The sequence below is a fragment of the Montipora foliosa genome, chromosome 3 (genome assembly GCF_036669935.1).
Source record: "Montipora foliosa isolate CH-2021 chromosome 3, ASM3666993v2, whole genome shotgun sequence".
NCBI classification, from domain to species: Eukaryota; Metazoa; Cnidaria; class Anthozoa; order Scleractinia; family Acroporidae; genus Montipora; species Montipora foliosa.
Genome location: NC_090871.1, coordinates 62,966,341 through 62,981,340, shown reverse-complemented (window position 1 = coordinate 62,981,340; position 15,000 = coordinate 62,966,341). Strand labels below are relative to the sequence as shown.

Here is a 15,000-nt window from a genome sequence, read left to right as displayed (position 1 = left end):
TATCAAACACCAATTTTTGCTGAAAAAGATTCGGTCATTTTTGTGACATAAAAAGTTGCCGTGGCAACAGGAAAGCCTTGCAAAAACACCCCATATTTTGGCTTTAGCTGCTCATATCTGTAAAACGAACTCTGTGATCCTCATTTTCTTATTTCAGTATGCCAGAATGAAACTTTCTGCAAAGTTTAAAGAAAATCTGTAGAGCGGATTGAGAGCCACCTTAAATAACTGAAAATTTAAGGAGCTCTGAATCCGCTCCTCGGAAGTTTCTTTAACTTTTGAGAGAGTTTCATCTTGGCCTGCTAATCACATCTGTGCAATAAGAAAGTGGGGTCACCAAGTTCGTTTTTCAGGTATGAGCAACTAAAGCCAAAATATAGGCTGTTTTTGTAGGGCTTTCCTGTTGCCATGGTAACTTGTTACGTCACAAAAAGGACTACATCTTGTTCAGCAATAGTCATTGTTTCACTTGGTACCATAACATTGGTGTTACGTGATAAAGTGTTGTAGTGTCAATCCTTCTAATAACAAGGTCTCTTGAAAGTGTAGAAACCGGTTTCAGCCACCTAGACTGAGAAGACTACCCTTTTTACTTGTTTTGAAGAGAAGTGTAAAATAATCATTAATTAATTCCTCGAAAGGTCTTCCTTTTGACGCTGCAGAGCGAATGCTAGTACACAAAACACAATCTAGTATAGTCGCGGGGTGTAAAGAAGCATCCACAAGCATGGTAGTTTCGTAGTTTTATGTTGAATAACTAGACAGGATGTAAGGAGAATTTGTAACGATACGACATTCCTCAAAAATCTATCGTAATACAGAAGTTCAAAGTTTAGTTCGCAATTGCTATGAAAAACACGAGGTGGTGCCCAGTTCTCGAGAATCAAGGGCCTAAACTGGCGCGAATCAATTTTCATTTGTTTCCAATGTTGGAGATAAGTTAAGGCTATTGCGCCTTGATGACTGTAGGAAATAGAGGCATCGAACTTATTTATTTGATCGAATTTGTATCAAGTATTTTAATAACCTTTTACTGCTCTGGGGATTTTTCTCGCATTGTAGGGGGAAGTGGTTGGGGGATCTCCAGAGCTCATTTTTCCGGAACACTTCGCTCAAACGAGATCGCTTGCCACGCTGGATAAACACAGCTAAATATTTGCAGCAGTTACCTGCAATATTCCACGCTGTGGGTTATTCCATCGAGAAACGACACCGAAGACTCAAGAATTTGAGGACACCTTGCCTCCATTGATGCCAGGGACGGATCATTCCTTCGGGACGAACTTAAGTAAAAGACGGAGGTTCTTCTGAAGTTCCGTCTGTGTAGAAATAACTAGAAATACGTGCAAAGAGACCAATCACCATTCCAGACGAACAATCACAATAATTCGTCCATCAAGAACTTTCGGATGATTTCCAGTTTGTGCTAAGTTTGAAAGGTGCTATCAATTTTTATATGGGGGGAAAACTTCCCGGATTTTGTCTTTAATTGAACCAGTAATAGAGTCATCGAAACAAAGGGAAACGTTTCCATGGAAACGGTCGACTTCCTTAGTATTGACTTGATACACCAATATGGGCCCAAGGCTGCTGCCTAACGGTCGGCTGGTTGCCTCGGGCGCCTTATTAGGGAGTTTAAGAAACAACAAAAAGCAGTAATATTATTGGTTAAAGAACCAAAAAGATCATGCTGCACGTGCGGCACGCATTTTTTAACATTTCTCTCCTGTACTCGTCAAAACTACTACGTGAAATGACCAAATTCGAGGTTTTGACGACATCGTGGACAAACTACCGTGAATCTTTCAGTCTTGCTCTTTACTTCAAATCCGTTCGTACCAATCCAGTTGTAGGACACTTCGCACATATTTTATAATATAAACAAGATTGAATAAACCCAAAATACTTAGAATAGCTCAAACGTATATTTTGAAGTGACGTTTTCGTCCCCGTAGGCGCCGTGGTTTCTTAAACTCCCAACTTGCGAGCACGGGCGACGAAATTTCTGAACTAGTAACCCGAACGGGCGCCTTAACTTGATTCATCCTGACTTTCTTGTAAATTTGATCCCAACTGGAATTAATTAATTCTGGGCTCTTAAGAAAATGACTCGGGCTACTAAGTTTAGCACATAGCCGAAAATAGTCTTCACCTTTTGGCAGCAATTGAGGGCGCGATCCATTTAGGTAAAAAAAAACCCGGAATATTTGCTTCAAGCGATAATTGGAGGGGTGCCTGAACCCGTTCTAATTACTCCGTTTGGAACTTGGCCAACGGACAAGAAAAGAACACTCCTAAACGATACTAGCCAGAAAATACTTAAAAATTGGTAACTCCAACGTCAATTAGCCCTTATTTTCATCGTTCTTGCTTTAATCTATGGACTCTTAAAATAATGTGTCCACAGCTTGACAGACGACAGTGTCACGGTACTAGCATTACATTTCTATTTTAGTTGGTGTGAATACAATGAGAGTACATGAAGACGGACGTTTGTAAAATGTATCTATTTATTGCTTTTGTGGTTTATTACTGTAGAGAAGAAAAATTGCTTTTTATGAACATAGTAAAGAGTTAAGGATAAAGAGTTGTTCAGTGTCATTTTCATGTTTTCATCTGGTGAAACGGTCTGTGCCCAACTAAACCCTCTCCACCGACACCGAGGAAGAATAAAAAACCTTTCCTCCGCTCTCACGCTTTTTTAATTGTATGTTTTCACTCTTGTGACCAGCAGCCGTATTTGCATACTAAAACAAAAGGAATGATTTTAATAAAAATAGAGTTCAATTTCCAAAAGAATATTTCACTCCTCAAACATGGCCGTAGATTTGCCACAAGTCGACCTCACGACAATCCCAGGAGAAAATGTTTTGGCGAGCGAAGCGTGATTTTTCGGATTCGAAGCGGATGAGCGAGCGACGAAGTCAACATGAGACGAAGGACTTTTCGAAAGTCTAACATGGCAGCTGTTCCTTTGTTTCACTCCTCCAATATGGCCGTCATGACGTTATGTGAAAAAACAATTAATGAAGTTTTAAGGGGCACACTGTCATGAGCTGCGCATGCTCGAGTTTGTTTGCTCTCGAGCCCATGGAAAATTCTAGCCGCCATCATGGATTCACGCGTGAGTCACGTATGTTTGCCGGAGTTTCTCCTTTGTCCACCATGGCCCTCTCCAGTGGACACCATTTTGAATTTGTCGATTCAATTTGAAAAAAGTTAACCTAACACTTTTCAAGTTTTCACAAGACGCTAGCGCATGCGCTTCTCGTGACAGTTCCCCTTTAAGTGGGGAAGAATGGTGTTTCGCATTTTCATTAGTTTCAGAGATATCTGTCTTCACGTTTTGCAAATTAACGTGCAAAGTGATGACGTGTTCCATTAGAGTCAAGTCACTATATTATGCAAGAGTAGAAATATAAGGATTTGGATGGGGAAAGGAAAGGAACTTTATTTGTCTAGTCGTTCTAGCGCTGGAGCTAGTCAGTTGGTGACACTTTAAACTGAAATCAACGCAAAACGGTTTTTCTCAAAATTCAAAAGATATGAGAAATAAAAATAGCTTTCCTTGCTTCAGTCTTGTGTGTGTTTGGTACGGTCCCTGGGTCGATTAAAAGCGATTTAGGGGGTTTGTGCTTCATCTTCTTTTGCCTCTAAATATTCTTTCTCAAGGTTGGGGACCGAGACGAAGCCGCCGAACGGAATCACCGAAAAGGAAAAGGCCCATAAATTCGCTCCCAAGGCTTCCATCGCCTCGAAATTCCACGTAGATCACGGACGATACCTCCGATACCCATTCGTCTTCTTCATTCGAGCCGCTTGTACTACACTGAGAAGGAATTAAGGGCCGCCAAACCCTGCAAATATTTGCTTCGAGAGCCATGCGATGAGGCTTTATTCAAAAAACGCTTAACCGAAACCGTTGGAAGATCGCTTAGCGACACGCGATTCAATGGTGACCAATCGTAAGTCTTAGGCCGGGTCACTAAACGATCTTCCAAGACACACAAGACTGAGGCCACAGAGGAGGAGCGTTGCGTGACGATACTAAAAACGGCTGCGAGGGAGACTGGACCGAGACGAAGGTCCATCCATAAACACGCACAAAAAGAAGTCAAGCGGAGTCATAAGCTCGACGGAATCGGAGTCGGAAGAATCAGAACGTTCCCATTTTCTTTCGACTCCGCTTATGACTCCGTCGCTTATGATCCAGTGAAAACTAGATTGTCGGAGTCGGAAGCAGAAGCGGAAGAACCAACCAATCACAATGCTTAGAATCGAGGATTGTGATTGGTTTGTTCGTCTGCTTCTGCTTCCGACTCTGCACTGCGATTCTGTTTACGACTACGACGCTATTTAAAACCAGCCTGTAAGGCACATGAAGGAGACCAAAACAGCAGTGACTACGTGCTGAAGGTAAAGATAACCCACGAAATCATAGAAAAACGACGAAGGATCGTTCAACGAGAACGCAAGTAACCAGGGAGAGCATCACAGTCCTCAGAGGAAAGTTGCAAATAAGAGGGTTGTATTAGCGTTTTCGTCAGTGCTGTTTTGGAGTCGTGGCGTCTATTTTTAATTTACTGTAAACGTAAGCAAATTCAGCCTTTTGGCTGTAAGGTTTCAAGTGCAATAAACTATCTATCTGTACTTTGTGAAAAGAGGTTTCTTCCTGTCAGCCGTGAAGTCGTGGGGGAAATCTGACACCGTGCAACTCAAAAAAAGATAGCAAACATAAAATGATTGAGAGGAAGGCCTCCTCTGGAATAGCAAAGACCAGATCCCAGCAGCTCAATGGTTGGATTACTTTATCCGGTGGGTAAGTCACTAATCTCTACGAAGATTTCAGTATTTGCCCTAGTAACTGTGCATATGCACACTCTAAGCACAATTCGTTAGAAGGTGTGTGAGAAATCTTCGCCGGAAACGTTTTACGTGAAGTAAATTGTAAAGATGGCCGGGTTTTTACAGTGACGTCATCAAATTCTAAAGTCAAAACCGCAAGGTGTTTTGAATTTTTATCAATCGGAGGTTGAAGATCAACTATAAATAAATCTTTTTTCAAGTTTCCAGTTCCATGACGTCGTTCATCTCGAAAATGCAGCATTTTGAATTTCCGAATTGTCACCTTGCGTGACACCATAACGACACAAAGGTACTCGGCGGTCTGAGCGATTCAAGTACATTAGGTGTGTTCATACACCGGCACTTTATCTCATGAGCGAAAAGTGATCGTTTTCATCGCTAAGTTAATTCCGGATGTTCTTCAGTGTGGATTTCTGGCCGCCGGTGCACCAACATGGCGGCGCCATGGCGGCGTAACTCTATAAAGTTGGGTGAAACGCTTCCACAAATAACTCCGACAGGATATACCGCACAGGCCTGAGAACTGGTGAAAATTGCAAAAATAACTTGAAGACCTGAAATCGCCAAACAACGTCAATTTCAACTCCCCACGCAAGAGGAACTAACTTAGGTATACACAATTTTTCCATGCGATGCGAAAATTTCACCGTGTTTGCAAACGAGCGAATTTCTCTAGGACCTTAGAAAATAACATTCTTCCACCACTGCCCTCCTCAGATGATGGTCTTAATGCGTGCATGCCTCATACTTTTTTTTCCCACACTAATCAGAATTCAGTCACTAGGTAAGTACCAGGTAATTGACAGTCAAGAGGTAAGCATGTGCATTTTTGAGATGTGGAACAAAACCGGAAGTGAGCAGTTTTAACTTGTCTTCACGCAACCACATTACATAATTTACATTGCTAAGTATCTTTTCTCCATTAGAGATGATTAGTATAAAAACCTGGGAAGATACCACTGTCCTGCCACGCTAAATGTTCCGTTCCGGTTTCCGTCCACGTTTCAAAAACGCCCGCGCTTTCGTAAACTCCCTATCTTGTAAACACCTGAAAATTCAGGTGCGAGGATCACTTGACTCTTTTGACTATTGGAACCCGCAATTCAAATACATACATTTATTTCATTCAAGAACATTAAGTCGCGGTACGTTTTGGCCAGCATATCAGTAAAATTGAAAATACACATTCACTTCATCCGTGATCGAGTGACACGAATAACAATCCTAACGTCATGAAATATTCACTTTTCAGTTTGAAAAAGACAGAAATCATGCAGAAATTCAACACCTTGAAATGCAATAAACGAAGCTCTCTGTGTTCGGAGTTCAGTTGTTCGGTCTTTTGACTCGACTGGTGGGAGACTCACTTCTCTTGCTGCTTGAGTACCTGGTAACAGCTTTCGTTCCTTCGCTGATTGCGTGCTTGGCCAGCTCATCGGGTAGAAGCAGTCTAACGGCAGTAAAAATCTCGCGCGAACCAATAGTTGACAGTTTGCTGTACTTGGCTAAGCGAGAAGCTTCACGGGCAACACGTTCGAAGATGTCGTTGACGAAGGAGTTCATGATATCCATAGCTTTACGGGAAATCGTAGCGTCAGGATGGACTTCTTTCAGTACTTTGAGGAGAAAATGTGAGTAAGAAGTGTAATTCCTCTTCGACGTTCGATTTCTCTTGCCGGCCACAGAGCTAGCCGTCCCCGCTGCTACTTTGGTTTCAGTTTTAGTAACCTTTGACACCTTCGGTTTCACGCTTCGACTTCGCGCCATTTCTTATCAACCCCACGAACACAAAGCACCAAGCCGTGATATTTATACTGTGTAACCCAGCCGCATCAAATTACCGAGGATCCAAATTACTAGACTATGATTGGTGTTTTCACGCGCGGTCAAGGTCAAAACTAGACTTGCGATTGGTGAATTTCGATCCTTGTCAATTTAAGAAAATCCTCAACCTACACTGAGGGAACTGAGGGTGTTTCCCATTATGCCTGACCATCACGTCCGAGACCAGTGGAACTAATCAAGAAAAAATGGAACGACATTTTTCATCAAAAGTAAATTTCCAACCGGACCGAAGCGTTCCATTTCCGTTTCGACCGAAATTTCGGTGACATCACAATGAAATGCCCCAGGAAACAAGAACTTCTGTAAATGGCACGGTACGTTTCGGTCGGACCGGACCGACCGGTCAAAGAGAACCACCTCCAGAGGTGGTCCCATATACATGTATTCCTGTCGGACCAAACCGAAACGGACCGTTCCATTTGACTTCAGCCCGAAATTTCCGGAAATTTTGGCTTAATTAATGGAAAGCACCCTGAATTTAGTAGCATCTACGGAGGGCATCTAACCAGAAACCACGACGGGAGAGGCAAACTGCTTTCTTAGGCAAGCAGAGGCAAACAGATTTCTTATAACTAAAACATCATCTAAGAGATTTACATTTTTGGAAGGGATGTGTCTCAAAGGCTTTCGGCTTAATTTGCTCGTCTTCTACTACGATGACTCCTTTTGTATGTCCATCGAGGATGAAAAGCGGCCAAATGTCCTTTTGGCCTGGGTAATCCCCTAATACGTTCGGCATTGACGGAAAACGTTTTACTGGTAAAACGATAGTTTCTCCATGCAGTAAAGTCGAAATCTTGGGCCATCTCGGCGAAAACGAAGTAAAATATATTTTTTTTAAAATACACTTTGGGATTTTCGTAGAGTTCTCAGGTATCAATTGCCAAATAACTATGAAAACGGATTTTGAAATTCTCTCATCGTCTTCTGAAGTCTCCGCCCACACGAAAACATAAGCTTTTTTAAAATGTTGCTTTTTGAAACCGTTTTCAAATCCCTCGGCCGTTTCAGCAGCGTTGTGGGTTATCAAAAACGCACCAAAACGTTTACCTTGTCAGGACGAAACGCTGATAATTGTCTCGAAGTATAAATACCACTTTGCGTCGAACTTTGCAAATGGCAGTAGAGAAAAGTGGAGTATGGAAAAGAAATTTGAAAACCCCCACGCACGCGCAAACACTCACGCATACACGCGCACGACTCGTTTTCAACCAATCTCTTAAGTTCTCCCACAGGCAAACCATCCTCTGCCAGCAGGGGCCGTTGTTCATTGAGATCTGAGCATCGATTGTTATTTATGGAAGAAATACAGATGAACAATACTGTGGCTTTAATTTCTTCCAATATGCAGAATTTAAAGCAAATGATTCAATAAAAGTTTGAAGAAAATATTAACAGAGTCATGACTCAGTCTCAAACAAAGACTCGTAACCAAGCCACAAGCAAAAAGTCGTAACCAAGCGGAAACTCAACGGTCGCCGTGTGGTGTTGTCTTTTTATCGATTCGTTTGGGACACTAACAGAAGCCTGACGTCGCTGGCAGGGCTTCAATTGCGCGGCTAGCGGATTGAGGTGAAAGAAAAACCTTTGCCCTTGAATTCTACGGTGGAACTTTAACCGTGGGAACATTTTAACCAGGCATATTTGACTAAATTTGATGGGGTCCTTGAAATTAAGTGTTCAGCCTATAACCGTTGACAACCGACGACCTGATAAATGGCTTAATTCGCGTCGAATCTGGGAGAAAACCACACAGGAAGGAAGCGACCCACAATGGCAATAAGGCTATGCTTTTTAATTGACAAATGTTTCGCAAAATTATCTTTTATCGGGATTCTCATACAAATCCTTATATTTTTGTTGGCTTTCCTTCACACTGAGCTTGGGGTAACTTTAACTTTATTCATTTATATTGCGCAAGTATCAACTAAAAGTTTTCAAATGCGAGTAAGTGTGGTCTCATCGGCGTTTTGAGATGTTTTAATGTGGATGATAGAGACCTTCCCTTTTTAAACGAACTACTTTAATTTAAAAAGCTCTATTCACACTAAGTTGTAGATTTTCGGAAAAAAAAACGTCAAAGCGTAGAAACCTCGTTTCTGTACGTCTGGGATGCCTGTGGTGCGCCAAACAAAACATCTTTCCTCCCTTTGCGGAAAGAGCCGCATTTATCTCGGTATTGGATCAAATATTTCATCCCCATCTATAAAGTAAACTTCTGATGGTTTTCACTTTATTTTCTTGTAAACGTCTACAAAAAAAATTACACAATCGTAGCTTGCACATACAGCACAAGTTCTGCGATATTAAAAATGAAAGCGATCCACAACGCAACAAACACTGTCAAACTATATCCATGATTTTACTACAAGTAATAAACTGAATTTGATTGCCTCAAACAAGTTGGGAATAAGATGAAATTTTAGAGTATCTCGAAGTATTGAAAACAGTGAGTTTAACTAAACGAGAAAGCGTACGAAGGGCACAGAAGATACTCAAGAAGAGTCAAAAGACGAGAGGAAATTGTCCCAAAAGGAAACGAAAAATTGAGACCCCTAGTCGCGCGAACACCCGACTGATAAACGGACGGACATACATGCAACATTTTACGTCTGATGACTGGACAGTGCTTTCCTGAGGAGCTGGTCTTTTTCCGAAGATTTGCAGAACACCTTAACAACACGAGAATTTACATGACACCAAACAGAGAACAGGTGTTCCGACGTAATATTCAACTTTGTTCAGGGTAAGGGAGCCACATTAAACACGTTCCTGGAGACATCAACGACAGCAGATTTGTTAGCATCTCCAAGTTTCGGCAGAGCAACTGACTTGCTACACCCCCTCACAGTACCAAAAGCGTGCCCTGAAATCATCACTGCAAGAAACAAAAGCTGCGCCGGTGGAGGAGTGTGTGAGGCATCGAATGTGATTGTTGTGACCTAAAGGGGAGGTGAAAAAAAAGTAACGTTACAACAGACCACTTTCATCTGACTCGAGATCGCTTTCGAGTCATCTTGACCAATAATTTGAATAACAGACGAATAATTCCTTAGTATTGCATTGCGCATCCCTACTGCGCACGATTTTCGCGTCATTAGCGCTTGCACATGAGCACGCGCGTGTACAAAACGTACGAGATTTCCCTCAGACTAAGCCCTATAGCAAAATAAATGCTCCTTTTCTCTCAAACGGTGACCCCCGATTTTTTTTCAGGTATTTGCTAAGAACAATCGAATAAAGAACCTATTTGAAGAAGAAAAAAAGTTTGATACTAGAACATGAATTTTTGTGGAAAACAGTTCCGTACTGGGTGTATTTTGGCTAAGGCGAGGACTTCAAGCAAACCACGGAACTGTCCCAAAAAGTGCACTATTCCTACAACCACGCAATCAAAAACGGCGTAAATGAAGCAATGCTGCTTATGTGAATAAAAGAAGCTTTATTTTTCAAAATAAAATTTTGTATCTTTCAAGTAACCAAGACATAATTCTGTATGAAGGTGATTTAAATTTTTAACGCGCAACCAGTAAAAATACCCCATTTTAAGAGCCTGCTGACGCTTAAACAAGCACAGTGACCCCAATTTTTTATTGCATTTTTTTAATGTTCATGCCACGTTTCCAAAAAAGGTGATAGTAGAACAATCTTAAGGGATTACCTTAAAAACGAGTTATTAGGGAGTTTAAGATCTACGACGGCGACGGTCGATGATAACGTCACATCCACAGATACCTTGGCTCTATCATAATTATGTCTTTTACGATTTTTCAGTCTCTTAGGTCCTACAATAAGGGTGAAGTATTCTAAAAATAAACTGGTACGAGGAGCTTCAGAGTGGAAATAGAGAATAAAAGATTCTCTGTTGCATGCTTACGTTGTCGTCAAAACCTCAAATTTGGTGATTTCACGTCGTCGTTATGCGGAGGACCGCTAACTTACTTGCTAAAATCCGTGCTGCACGTGCAGCACGATTATTCATAATCTTTTAACCAATAATATTATTGTTTTGTGGCGTAGTCGTAGTCGTAGTCGTAGTCGTCGTCGCTTCTTTAACTCCCTATTAGGGAGTTAAAAGGGAGTTTAAGCAAAGACGACGGCTACGGCAACGAAAGCTGCAGTCCAAAATATAATAATATAAGTATTTCGCGATTATTCCGTCTTGTTCACACTGTACAATATGGGCGAACTATCCTGTAACTGGAGTGATATGAACAGTTTTAAAGTCAAAACTGAAAATGACTTTTTCATTGTTATATGCTCACGTTGTCGTCAAAACCTAAAATCTGGTGATTTCACGTTGTTGTTTTGTGGAGTACGGCAAAGAAATGCAAAGAAATGCTTAAACTCCCTAAAGCAAAGACGACGGCTACGGCAACGACATCGCCACAAAGCAAGAACATCACTAGTTCAAAACAGCAAAAATACTCGTGCTGCACGTGCAGCACGCATTTTCACGCATTTCTTTGCCGTACTCCACAAGACTAGAGGGAGTTTAAGAAACGAAGACGGCTACGGCAACGACAACGCCAAAAAGCAGTAATATTATTGGTTAAAAGAACCAAAAAGATCGTGCTGCACGTGCGGCACGCATTTTTGAACATTTCTCTCCCGTACTCGTCAAAACTACTACGTAAAATCACCAAATTTAAGGTTTTGACGACAACGTGGACAAACTACGGTGATTCTTTCAGTCTCACTCTTTACTTCAAATCCGTCCGTACCTATCCAGTTTTAGGACACTTCGTTCATACTTAAAGTGCACCTAACCCCAAAATATAATTGTAGCTTGAATAAATCTCCATACTGTTTGAAGTTAATTGGTGAAAGAATTTTTCGATTTGGGTGAATTCTCGATTTTCTACGTCTAGTAGAAGTTGAGAAACATTTTGTTCAAGTCCGCGACCTGGGGCGAGTCGAGCTGTGACGTAGAAAGGAGAACCGCGTGAGAGTGTTTCCCGGTGTTGTTTACTATTTTCACAGCTTTATTCTGTTAGCTTTTGGAATTCTTCTTTTTTTAACAGCACTGAATGAAAAACACACACTCTAAAGTCGTCCGTCCTAAGCCATCTCTTGGAAATGTAGACGTTTTGTTCATCGCCCAGATCAGCTGAACGAACAAAATCTTCACGCTTTAAATGTTCGGAACATAGCACTGAAGATTGCGATGGTTGCCATTTCGCTCGCTTCAGTCGAACAAAATCGACCCATTTCTTCCTTCTTTTCTTGGCTTCTGTACGATCGTCGTTGTAGAATGGCAACTTATGAAGAGAAATACCTTGTTTTAAATTTCTCACGTTGCTGCAACCAGCAGCAATACATCTCTTTGGCATTTTCTGGACTACAACAGTGGACCATATGCGAACTATGTGAACTACGTCAACACACTCGTTCTCCTTTCTACGTCATAGCAACTACTAGCCCCAATCCTCCCGTTACTCGGACTTCAACCAAGATGGCTGCCATTTAGGTGCGATTTTTCAAACTTTGAGGGGCCATAAAAGATACTAGATTTGAGCAAATCTAATAATTTTTTCACCAATGTACTATAAAAAATACGGTAAATCATTTACTCCAACTAAAATTTGGGGGGTTAGGTGCACTTTAATAATATAAACAAGATGGAATAATCATGAAATACTTAGAACAGCTCAAACTTAAATTTTGAAGTGACGTTTTCGTCGCCGTAGCCGTCTTGGTTTCTTAAACTCCCTTAGGGCGCTTAAGCAACGGCGACGGCAACGAGAACGTCATCTCAAAATATAAATTCACGTTATTGTAACCAGTTCGCGACTATTTCAACCTTTTTAATGTGACAAGGATGTGGTAGTTCCTCAAAAATGACACTGGTTTGAACGGCTCTTAATTTAGGGGAAAAATGAAAATTTATCCTCACGTGATGACGTTTTTTCATAAAACCTCAAATTTTGCCATTTCACGTTGTTGTTTTGCAGGCGACAGCAAAGAAATGGACAAAAGTGAAAAATGCACGTGCAGGGCGTGCAAAACTATTGTTGTTTCCCACCAAGAGCTCTTGCAGCTCGGTGGGTACGGCATCTAGCCGGCGGTGTTACAGTGCGGCTCCTGCCTTGAAGTCGGACTTCTAACCATGCAGTTGTCCGTTAGCCCGTTGCCAGGCAACTGACATATGATCGTTACACCAGCAACCTCATCAACAGTTTCCGGAAAAATGAATTTTGATAAAGTTTTGACTTGGTAATTCGATTGTCTGCGCCTCGTTTTATCGCGCGCGTGTTGCGCGTGTAGTCCGCCTCGTGTAAAGGCCTAGCCAAACGCTCGCAACATTTTAACGCAACATCTTACAACATTGTTGCATGATGTTGCGACATGTGTTGAACGGGCTGGCCAAACGCATGCAACATTTTTAACGCAACGCGTCGATGTTTATGTGCCCCAGGCCCCTAGCGCTCAACAAGTGGACCTAGCGCGCATGCTCTGGTGCAAACATGTTGCGTGAACGTGGCCAAACGAGTACAACACCATGCAACATCCAAAATGTTGCACGAAAAATTAGACCGTTTTCAAATTTGACCCAACATCATCCAACATGCTGCAAAATACCGCAACAGAGTGGCCAAACGTATGCAACATGTTGTGCCCAACAATGTTGCAAGATGTTGCGTTGGAAATGTTGCGAGCGTTTGGCCAGGCCTTAATCTCCTGATTAACCATTAAAAAAACAAATTGTGAAGTCACCTGAACCAAGAGTCTTCAGCTTTTCCGTTGTTCGAGTGTCCCAGCATGCTATACTATTGTTTGATTCATCAGCGACAATCACTATTAAAACGTAAAGTGTTTTTTTTAATAGAGCGGTTTTCAATTGAGTGTCGAAAGTAATTAGCGAATTGCTTTGGTTTATGATTACTTCACTCAGTGATTGGTTCAAAGTTCTCGCGCCATTTTTTCAACCAATCAGGGCCCGGTTGTTCGAAAGCCGATTAACTTAATCCAGGATTAGCGTAAACTTTTGTTTCATGTTTTCAACTTTTAGGTGAAAGTTTCTTTTGCTTATTCTTGTTTTTCAAGATTGACTTCTCCTAATGTAAAGTTTTGCCTAATATCAGCGTTGAACAGCATTTGGGGGTAGAAAAATACACTCCTTGGTTAATTTATAATCTGGGATTAGCGTTAATCGGCTTTTGAACAACCGGGCCCAGAAGTGAAACCAAAACCAAAACCAATCGTGGCTCGCGCGTGCACATTTTTCCGCGCTTTGTGTCGGCTGCATGTAATTACTTCGAGTTTTGATTGGTTTACTGGATTGTCTCCGTCCTTTTTGATTGGCCAAAGTAATTAACTTGGTTTTGGTTTTACGACACGTATTTGAAAACCGCTCTATACGAAGTTTAATATATTTGAACTGCGGAATAGAATGAAGTGAAAGTTGGAAACATTATCGCAGTTAGTTGGGCAACTTAAAGTGCACCTAGAATCAAATATTTTTTATCTACAATATTAATCTCCCCACCAAAACATGTTTTACCATTCCAACCATCGCTTTTTATCTGCCGGGCAAGACGCGCAAAGTTATCAAAACTAGCAGTAATTTGGACCCACGACCGTGATGTGAAAGGCATGGGTCTAATCTTGATTTTACGTCACAAACTGTTTTGCAATGCAAAATTTCAGTCTTTGAAAACATGCCTCTCACATCGCGGTCGTGGCTCCAAATAGACCAATTTCGATATATTAAAATTCAGTCCGAAACAAAAGGCATCATCTCGAGGCTCTAGGGAATAAATATAAGGATTTGTATGAGTTTATTCCCCAGAGCCTCGAGATGGTGCCTTTTGTTTCGGACTGGATAATAATATATCGAAATTGGTCTATTACTGCCCGTTCTGCCAAGTTTGCGTGGCTTGCACGGCACAGAAAAAGCGAAATTCTGGGTAACAATGGTGACATATGTTTGCTTTGGATGGGGAGATTTACATTCGGAACGAAAAATATTTGAGTTTCGTTGCGCCTTAAGCCGTTGCAAATTAAGTAAGCTTTAGTTTCTCAACTAACAGTGACGATCTTTCCAACATTCATTTCAAAAAGTAAAGTAGCAACGTTAACAAAAGAAATTAAACGATGTAATCGGAAATCGTTTTTGTTTGATTCATGCTGTGCTTTGAGTGACGAGTGTACCCGTCATTTGAACGGGCAACAATGCAGGGAGATATAAGCACGATTTGTCGCAGACAAGTTGCTGCAATTTAGTTGCACTATTTTGGACATGCAATGCAATCTCGATCTGAATTAAATCTTAACAGTGATCAAATC

The 15,000-nt window shown here is 41.4% G+C and overlaps 3 protein-coding genes across 3 annotated transcripts in view; 1 reads left to right on the top strand and 2 right to left on the bottom strand.

The window, feature by feature from the left end:
- The window catches only part of LOC137997909 (high affinity cGMP-specific 3',5'-cyclic phosphodiesterase 9A-like), a 38,421-nt gene extending 35,726 nt beyond the window's left edge, over positions 1 to 2,695 (top strand). Inside the window, exon 18 of the mRNA XM_068844233.1 lies at positions 1 to 2,695. This exon is cut by the window's left edge and continues 619 nt beyond it. The gene's annotated coding sequence lies outside the window, so the exon portion shown is untranslated.
- A 3,497-nt stretch (positions 2,696 to 6,192) lies between these two features.
- On the bottom strand, positions 6,193 to 6,633 carry LOC137996206 (histone H2B-like). The gene has a single exon (XM_068841627.1). The coding sequence runs from the start codon at positions 6,631 to 6,633 to the stop codon at positions 6,193 to 6,195; it is 441 nt and encodes a 146-aa protein (XP_068697728.1).
- A 2,294-nt stretch (positions 6,634 to 8,927) lies between these two features.
- LOC137997908 (cleavage stimulation factor subunit 1-like) overlaps positions 8,928 to 15,000 on the bottom strand; it is a 31,164-nt gene continuing 25,091 nt past the window's right edge. Inside the window, exons 15-16 of the mRNA XM_068844232.1 lie at positions 13,429 to 13,509; positions 8,928 to 9,653 (exon numbers count right to left, since the gene is read on the bottom strand). Of these exons, the coding sequence (XP_068700333.1) occupies positions 9,547 to 9,653; positions 13,429 to 13,509 (188 nt within the window). The 3' untranslated portion in view covers positions 8,928 to 9,546. The remainder of the gene's footprint in view (positions 9,654 to 13,428; positions 13,510 to 15,000) is intronic.

Coding starts and splice junctions, on each gene's coding strand:
- LOC137996206 (XM_068841627.1), bottom strand. CDS start 6,633: ATGGCGCGAAGTCGAAGCGTGAAACCGAAGGTGTCAAAGGTTACTAAA.